The sequence below is a fragment of the Pteropus alecto genome, unplaced genomic scaffold (genome assembly GCF_000325575.1).
Source record: "Pteropus alecto unplaced genomic scaffold, ASM32557v1 scaffold35, whole genome shotgun sequence".
NCBI lineage: Eukaryota > Metazoa > Chordata > Mammalia > Chiroptera > Pteropodidae > Pteropus > Pteropus alecto.
The window spans coordinates 8,458,485-8,467,914 of NW_006437828.1; the positions used below are offsets into that span (position 1 = coordinate 8,458,485).

Consider the following 9,430-nt stretch of genomic DNA (forward strand, 5'->3'; position numbering starts at 1 on the left):
CCTGGACCCACATCGCCGCCCACTTCCTGTTTGCCCTCGGCTACCGGGTACCCAGCAGATGCCGCTGCTCTGTCAAAGGCCCCGAGGCCGGCAGAAATATGACCTTTTGTCTCCTGCGACCTGTTTCTTCAAAGCCTTGAAAGATGAACGTTTCTTACGATGATTCTGCTACGTCACTCACACGGCTACCTGTGTGATTAACTGCAGGTGCTCTCCGGGTCCATTAAAGAACACACCAACAAACAAAACCTGGCATCGCCACCAAAAAGCTGACCCTCAGTACACGGAAACGCGTCCTGTGGCTCCCGCTAAGTTACCGTCTCGCGTCGTTCCCTGCCGGCTGTCCCTGGGAGTCAGTCCTCGAGCCTCGGGTGTGGTCACCTCCCGTGTTCCCGATTCCCAGGATTCTCCGAAATCACAGAACTTCCGTGCGTTAAGGGGCCCTGGGCGCCCGGAATGGGCATGACCGGCACTGCGGTGGCCACTTAGCCACCGTGTGACAGGGCGGAGGAGGAACACGGGGCCTCCAGGGCTCTGGCCCTCTGCTTCCTCGTGTGACACCCACTGGCCTCCTGTGCCCTCGTGCCTCTCCTGGTCCTCTCGGGTCGGCTGGGGCCTGCCGCCCCCGGGCGCGCCACCTCGCTCCCACACAGCCTCTGGCCTGCGCCTCTCCTGCCCGGGTCCCGGCGGGATGACACAGAAACGCCGCCGAGGATGACGTCATCGTCTTCCTCCACTGTTTTCCTAAATTGCTTTCTTCCTACCCAGGACTAAGCAGTATTTTCTCACAGCGGGGGATGAACAAATTCAAAGAGCCGTTCTCGAACACGTGGCTTCTAAGAGAGAGGCCACTAAGTTTTGAAAATACAAAATGAACATTTTTTTGATTATTTATTATTATTTACGCCTACAGCACCCGGTCTTCCTAGGTGGTCTCCCATCCAAGCACTAACCAGGCCCGACCCTGCTTAGCTTCCAAGATCAGACATGGGGCTCGTTCAGGGTGGCAGTGGCCGCAGACCATGGACCGACCGTGGCTCCACTGGGGCGCGAATCCAGGACCTTCTGCGTGTAAAGCAGGCGTGCTAACTGCTACACTATGGAACCACGTCCACAAAATGAGCATTTTTGAGTGATCGCACAGCTCATAAAAATGTCTCTGGTTAGAATCCTGTCAGCGGTGATTCACCCTGTGTGATGGCCCCCTGTGGAGACTTTAGTCACCCCACGTCAGGGCGCTGAGGCCTATTTTCCCTGCTGAGATAGAAATAATGGCTAGGAAGCGTTAACTGATGGAGGTCACCAGAGTCCCATCCAGTGAAGGGACGAGTATTTCTTCAAAGATGCCCTCGTGGTCAGAAAGATTTAGTGCATTTGAAGACCACGGTATGTATTTCTCCTTTTCTTCGAGATTGAGTGTCCCTTCGCTACATGGGCACAAACTTTCATAAATAAAGCTTCAAGGTCAAAATGTATCTTCTGTGATAGCAAGCAAATGTCTCTGATGAGGGGGAAATATGGTTTATTGAAGCTCAAGGATGTGTGTCTCGATGCCCAAGACATCTTTTTCTTTTTTCCAAGCTAAAACCTAACTAAGTGAGATTATACAAAGTGCTTAGGCATAGTAGATACTTGATATATGATTTTTAAATTTGCATCTGTAGCTAGCTACCTTTTAGGTACTTTTGGGCTCAGCCCCTTTTACAAAAAAAAAAAAAACGTTCGGTTGTAGAATTGCGTTGCAGCAAGGACCACAGAAACGTGGTACCGAGCGAGCTTCCCGACCCATTCCCAAGCCACGTGGGGTATTGTTCTGATGCTCCACCAGCCCGGCCGCCGAAATTCTTCAAGGAGCTGCGCCCTCAAACTTCCATTGCAGTTTCTAGGACCTCATGTTTCAGAAAGTCGGAAAAGGCCCTGGAGTCTACAGTCCAGGGAGAAGCGACACAGCTGACTTGTAGAAAACACTCTGGGCAGTGCTGTCATAGAAGCGTAAGGGACGCGCGAGCCTGGGCACGGCGGACGCTTCCACGTGGCTTCTGAAGGGCAACGGCTGTCACCGTTCTCAGAAGAGGAGAAAAGTCAAGACAAGGGAATCGTTTTTCGCAGGGCCCGAGGGTTCTGTTTTTCATTCCCTTAAAATAGGGCGTCATCCAACATCCCAATGCTTGGATCCCTACAACATGTCACACCCTTTGCAGTACTGAGTCCAAAAGCTGCAACGATGCTCTGATACTGACATTATTATCTCCCGCTTCACAGACAGACAAATGCAGGGAAGTTAAATTTATATCCTTCGTCCCATGGAAAAGGAAAATGACTTGAAAAGGACTTTCGCTTTATAACATCTCTAGACAACGAGCATATAGGCCGTCGTCACTTACGGAGAGGTATTTGAGGAGGCTTGTTTTGTTTTTAAGTGATGCCGCTCACCTTATGTAGTACACAGGACAAGCAGAAGCAAATTTTTTTTTTTTTAGAAATAATTTTCTCCAAATTCCCCTATCACTAGAAATACTGTAGACACACATGTCACAAACTTAGGCCTGGAATGAAAGCTCCGGGACAGCGGGCATGTCCCCAGCACCCATGGCAACGCCCGACACATAGCAGGCACTCGGCATCCCTGCCCCGAGTGGGCACACGGATGTCATCAGAGGTTGCTTCTCTGCTTAAAATCCTTCAATAGTCTGTGCTTCAAGTAAAACCTGTCCTCCTTCCTTCGGCAGGTGAGATCAGGCTCTAGGCGCCCTGCCAACCCCACCCCGGCCACGACCTCTGGCCCCAGTACACGTACCTTTCAATGGCCGACAAAAGCCAAACTCCCAACATTTCAGGCCTTTGCACAGGACATGTTCTGCTTTTAGAATTTTCTTATTTTCCCAAATTCCCTTTTTCTTCCTGCTCTTCCCACTTGCTACCTGGATAACTGTAATTCATCCTTCGGGTCTTGGCCTAAGTATCGCCTCTTTGGAGGAGCCTTCTCTAAACCCCCTCCAGGACCGCCAAGCTAAGCTGGCTGCCCCATTTCTCTTCCCTAAACATCCCACAATTATAATGAAATAACACGTGCACAGTTATTTAGATAACATCTGCTTCTTTGGAAATATGTATTCTCCACAGGAGCATCACCTGTCTGCTGTGTAAACGGCTGTTTCTCTAGCGCCTTGTAAAGTGAGCTGTGCGTTGTGAACCTTCAGTCACATTGTGGTGAATGAATAAAAATACCAACGTGCTGTCCTAACGTCCTGGGGAGAAAAGGGTAAATAACTGTGGAAAGCATAGCGGAACTGTCAAGGATACAGGAAATCAGGTGCATAAATTATGAAACGTAAGTCAAGGGCCTATTTGTTTTCTGACACTTGATAATAAGAAATCTTTCAACAGATGGAAAAGAAAAGCAGAAGACGACGCTGAGCGTCATTTACAGTAAGCCCCAAAACGACACGCCTGGCTATCTGCACCCCCTTAATCACTCCGGTGTCAGAGACTGTCGCCATAAATATCAGAAGGGACTGAAGAAAGGAAGTTTGCTGGTTTGAGCATTATTTTCATTTTCAAAACAAGCATGTGGGCTGTGTTATCGACAGACAGTACGTGCGTGTCTGTGTGAGCTGACGAGATGGTTTCGGGCACAGAATCCTAGGTCACATCGCTTTTCATCTCGGACCACGCGTCTCATTTCAGACCTTGGAGCCCAGAAGCGGACAGGAATACAGCGGGTCCAGACAGCAAGTGGGGAAAGGACAGGTTCGGAGACGTGGCTGGAGGTCGGGCTGACACTTGAGTGAGCAGCGAGGGGCTTGTTTCTAACTCTGCAGCGAAAGCGTGGCCAGTGAGGAGAGCCTCGGTGGCCAGCCACGTGCTGAGGCTGCCAGGGCAACACCCCCGCCACCCTTTCCCTGTGAGCTCTAGACGCTTCCATCTGACCGCTTACCGCAGGCTTCCTTTCAACGGCCTCTTCCAACCCCGCGGACCTGAAAGGAAGCTCGCCATCACGCTCCGCGTCCTGTCCCAGCCTTCCCCACCTCGGGACATGGCCCCGCCACGGACACGGCTCCCAGAGCTCGGAATCCAGGAGTCACGGTGGACACTCCCCGCCCCTAACATGAATTCCTGTGGTTTCTACAATTACTGTCTCACGGGCCCCTTCTCTTCCCTCCTTCTCCATCGCCATGGTCATTACTGCCACGATGATCTCTTATCTGAGTAACTGCGACCCCAGCGCTCCGCCGCCCACGCCCCCATCAGGGATCCACAGGGCCTACAGGAGTGCTCTGTGAAAACGCGACCCTCATCATACTGCTCCCCCGCCCAACACTCTTCAGCGACATCCTACAGCACCCTTTATCTGTTAGCAGCAGACCCACTTATCATGCCGATTGGTACGGGCTTTATTTACTCCTCTCCGTGTCTCCCGCTGGGCTCTCGAGCACGAGAGGCCGGTCTATGTCTCGTATTCCCAGTATTCGGCACAGTGTCTGGCTCCGTAAATCCCGGTTAACTGAGTGATGCTTCAGGAGATGAAAGGATTTCACAAAACGCCTCTTCAAATCTGGGCATATTAAAGAGGATAAAGGTGTTCCTGGGAGGATTATACGACTCAAGACGGGGGAGAAAAAAAGGGGGGAAAAAGGGTATTTGAGGGAGCAGAGAGGAATTAAAATGGGTGGATGCATCGGCGAACGAGAAAGCAGATAGGGGACCGTAACCTGCCTTAGCCTCCCCACGAGTCTGAAAGCTAAGGTCTTCTCAGAGTGGCAGGGAACAGAGGTGGTGACAGTAAGCTCAGAGCTTCTGAAGAGGAGACGGCAAAGGATAAGCCAAGAAACAACGCAGAGTGTTCACAGATACTTATGAGCCACGACATTCTTTTATGGACTCCGAGTTCATCCCCGAGGGGGCATGTGGCACTGTCTTGTGTATGACCCTTTCATAGCTAATAGTGGGGTGTGATGCTTTTTCGGAACGTGTATTCGAAATACGGCAAATGGCATGCTAAGAAACTTGGGGTGAAACCTACATGTCAAAGTCCATAACAGCTAAGGAGAGACTCGAGACATTAGGAAAGGGAATTTCAAAAAGTTTAGAAGAGGTTACAGCTCTCTTGGCTGAAAATCCACTCCTCCTGGGATGTACTGTCTCATCTCTTCGCCTCCCAGACTCCACAGGGCTGCAGCCTTCCCTAACATGGCCCGTCTCCTTCTAAAATGTACTTTTAATAGATCTTAGTTTTTCTCAAAAAAAAAAAAAAATGTTTAGAAGAAAGCAAAGTCAAATCTCATGGCCAGAGCATGTCCAGGGAGTATTACCCGTCCCCGTGAGGGCCCAGGCAAGAAATTTGAAACCTGGGACCTCAGCTGCTGGTTTTCAACTCTTCCAGTTGATGATTATAACTCTGGAAAAGAAGCCAGGGGACATGGGGAGGGAGCAGCTGGTCACACAGATGGTATCAAAGCTTGAGATTTGATATTCTGGATTTCGGCTGATGACACCAGAGGTGGGGGCTCCTGGAAAGTGACGATGAGTATCACAGACAACTGGGAAGGCCTCGGGCAACACCTGACCACAAGAGAATCATTTTGAGACTTGAGGTCAGGGAGTCACACTGTTTTTAGCGAAGGCACAAACAAACAAAATTGTAAACTAGATCCCAGGGAAGGTATCATATGTGGCAAAGATGGGCAGAAAAGGGTCTCCGCAGCTGATGGAAAAAGTTTGGTATAGATGGCTCTATGCTAGTGTCTCCTGAGATACTAACAGATATTTTTTTAAAAAGCTAAATCAAGTTTGGGGAATCCTGTGTACTAGACACCACTCTTTGAAATTGCATGTTGCATGTTAGCGTAGCAAACGCTCTAAGGAAACTCATGAAAGAAGCAACCTTCTGAGTTAAACCCAGACTTTATCATGATTGTCGGGCCATGTAAATACCTGTATGACACACACCCCACTGAACAACAACTCGGGCACACTGATGCTCCCACAGACCAGTTTAGAAAATCCTGGATCTGTACTAATGCACAAAATCTGGATAATAAGAACAAATCTGTAACAACGACAACAACAACAACAAATCCACAAAACTAAAATTATGGGGAATAAAACAAATAGGACATAATCACATGGAGGTGAATGTTATCTCGCAAACAAAGACTTTGGAAGACGTGACTCAGGGCTAGCGTATAACGATGTGATATATTTTGGATAAAAGGAACAAATTACATGTAATGGTCTCGAGGTGCCCTTGGTGCCGAGGAAGGTTAAGAGGGGCGTGCGGGAGGGTCGGCACGCGGCTGCGGCGAGGCGCACGTGGGTGAGGAAGTGGGAAGAAGGTGGGAGAGGCGTGACTGGGGGGGTCGCGCTACACGCCAGAAAGGCACGTGGGACGTGGTCTGCCTCCTGGGACATCTGCCTTGCTCGGCGGCTAATTTTAAAGAACAGAAGAAGGTGTCAGGCATGGGACTCAGCGTCGGCTTACTTTTAACAAACATGGGAAGAGTTAGTTGGTCATTTAAAAAATACCAGACATGTTTGGAGAAAGCCAAGTGCTCATAAAATCTAGCCTCTCCCTAATCCCGCCAGAGATTAGTTTTCGAGATTCCTTGGAAGGAGGGCGACACAAAATAATCTTTGAATCCCTCCTGAGACGTTCGAGACTCTCTCCTAACATCTGATGGCCGCACTGGAGAATTCCAGAGGGAGCCCGCGTGGAAACCGTCGGAGAAGCGATGGTTTCTTGGCTCTCTGGCTATGCTGGGAAGGGACAGACAGCAGTGTTTTATGGAAGTCATCATAGTCACATCTGACAACGGGCCCGTGAAAGAGGTGCAATCATCATTTTCGAGGAAAGGTGAAATGCTTTTTTCCATGCTCAAAGAGAGTAAGTTCGCCAAAGACACTTGGCCAGTAAGAGTGAGAAAATGCAAACAGCCTACATATAAAACTGGAATGCTTCAGTAAGCTAGGAAAGATTCAGTCGACGGAGGATTTATGATGCTTTAATATACAACGATAAAATGGAAAAACAATTTAGAATAAGGTGCTAAAGATGTGTAATAGAAAATCTTATATTTAATACGATTAAAATGTTTGCACGGAAAAAAAAAAGACTGTAAGAAAATACAGAAACACCAGTTGAATAAAACAGAACCTGACCGTGAGATAGTGTCAAGGAGTTGGCTGGCAGCCCCAGAACAATGCAAAGTGCAATTCAATTGGCAGAGCGGGAAATGAAGAAGGGTCACCAAGGAGACCCTTAGGGGCTTAAAATTCAGTGTACGCAGTTTGGCTAACACAGGAGATAGAGAACGTAATTCGGGGCAGATACGGTACATTTTCTACAATGAGTAAGGCTGTAATTCTTTTCATGGTAAGTTGGTGAGAAAATCATATATCGGTCATGGTTAAAAATGTCAGAAGCCTCAAAAGAATAAGAAAAAAAATAATGGATTGTTGAGGTGTGGCTTACTCTGGAAGTCACATGACACTTTTTGAGAGAAATGGGAGTTAGAGACGAGAGTAATTTCTGCCATGTGAATATTTCAATTAGGCAGCCGAGAAAATGTGAGTGAAGAAATACAAGTCTTCGCTCTCAAGTTGTCGGAAAGAAGTATCCGTCTAGATTCGCTTTAGGGAGAAGGGGTCTGGATAAATACACGTTCGAACCCTAGAGAATCTCATTCATGTACATACACATATGTCCTGTAGCAGACTAAGCTTCGATTGTATGAATTCGACGACATTTTGCAGAATTTCCTAAATATCCTAAGTATGTTTCACAGCTCAATCTTCGACTTTCCTTGTCCCGTCTCCCATGTCCCCCGGCCTCCTAGCCTCTCTCATGTTCTTCCAAGTTATATTAAAAAAGAACTATCTACACTTTTCTATATGCATGCGTGTGTACACACACGTGTTTGTATATATGGACACACACACACACGAATTACATGTAATTTACCACAGCTAGTTTAGACTTGCGCATCTATGAACACTATTGACAGAAAAAATTAAAAAGAAAGAAAGAAACCAAATGCTCGGTCAACTCGGCATAAAGCACACAGGCCCGTGGGGGTGGAACTTGTATAAAAACTGACTGTCACGTCGCCATGCGCATTCTGGAATGGCAGGGACCGGAGTCACTGTATTGAGACCGCATCTCCATAAATATGTGGTGAGTGAGTGAGCGAGCGAGTGAATACTGAAAACCCCACACGTCCTTCCGGGCAGCTCAAGGCCCATCTCTCTGATAACATCTTCCCTCAGAGCCCCAGGAATGGATCCTTCTGGAAAGTACTACACTGCTAACCTGAACCACTACCTAACACCCGATTCTACGCATCATCTTTACTGCTGGGCTTTTCAATTTAGGGAGACACGCTCCTCAAGGATACTTATGTATGTACATATCTCCCAAAGCTCTTGTTACAGGGCGCATGGAAAAATCGCAAAAACAGGTATTAAATTAAATGATGGGCTTCTACTTTGCGACACTGCCAAACATCTTCCCTACCGAATGCATCATATCATGATTCCAAGGTGTGGCGGAAAGACAAGGCGCTGGAAAAGTCACCTGAACTCTGGCTCTCTGCTTTTACAATGGGAATACGAACAAGAGTGACAACAAGTGTCCGCCTGTCTCAAAGAGAAGACTGTGGAATCAAACGGCGTCATGTACGTGAGAGAGTTTTGCCAATGGGAAAGCAGGTATGAGCCCTCTCTTTACTGATTTAAAATACGAAGTTGACGTCGCACTGCTGCCGACGAGGGACATTGCATGTGGCTCTTTTTCTGAGAACAGCTCTTAGGCAGAAGGGCACGGTGGTGAGGAAAAGGATCTGAAGCATAGCCTGCCAAGCATGCTCCAGTCCTAAATCACAGACCATGTTCGACACTTGCGTGTGGAGAGATTACTGGGCACCTGTCGCCCACCCCCTTTGGCACGGCTGCCAGCGTCGTCAGACCCAGGAGAAAGCTTACCAGACACAAGCTGCTGTCCAGGCAACCCCACGGGCACCATGCCCAAGTTATTCATGGCGGTGGCCCAGGCTGTGGGATCTGTCATGGACATGTTGAGCTGGGTTGTGTCTATCGCTATACTCCCCAAACCATCGGCGGCTGCAGGGAAATAAAACAAAAAAAACAAAAAAAACAATGACTAAGAGTCAACAGCCAAGGGTGTTTGTTTTTACAGGAAATCCCGTTTCTGGAGATGGGAGGCTGGCTTCATTGAGCACATTTGCAAACCACAAAAAAAAACACGGCACCATAATCTACAGCAAGTTTTCCTTCAGACCCAAACGTGAAGAGAGTCTGAACACATTCTGGGAGGAAACCTGACACCGCGTGGTATGTATCACACACAGAACGCCATGGAAGAAGCACCCCGGGAAAAAACTGGGGAACTGCTTCCTTCTCCCAGCAAAGCGTT

At 48.3% G+C, this 9,430-nt stretch overlaps 1 protein-coding gene across 1 annotated transcript in view; it reads right to left on the minus strand.

Annotated features, from left to right (window-relative positions):
• The window catches only part of ENOX1 (ecto-NOX disulfide-thiol exchanger 1), a 286,775-nt gene that overhangs the window by 161,138 nt on the left and 116,207 nt on the right, over positions 1–9,430 (minus strand). Inside the window, exon 5 of the mRNA XM_025048988.1 lies at positions 8,980–9,117. Within this exon, the coding sequence (XP_024904756.1) occupies positions 8,980–9,117 (138 nt within the window). The remainder of the gene's footprint in view (positions 1–8,979; positions 9,118–9,430) is intronic.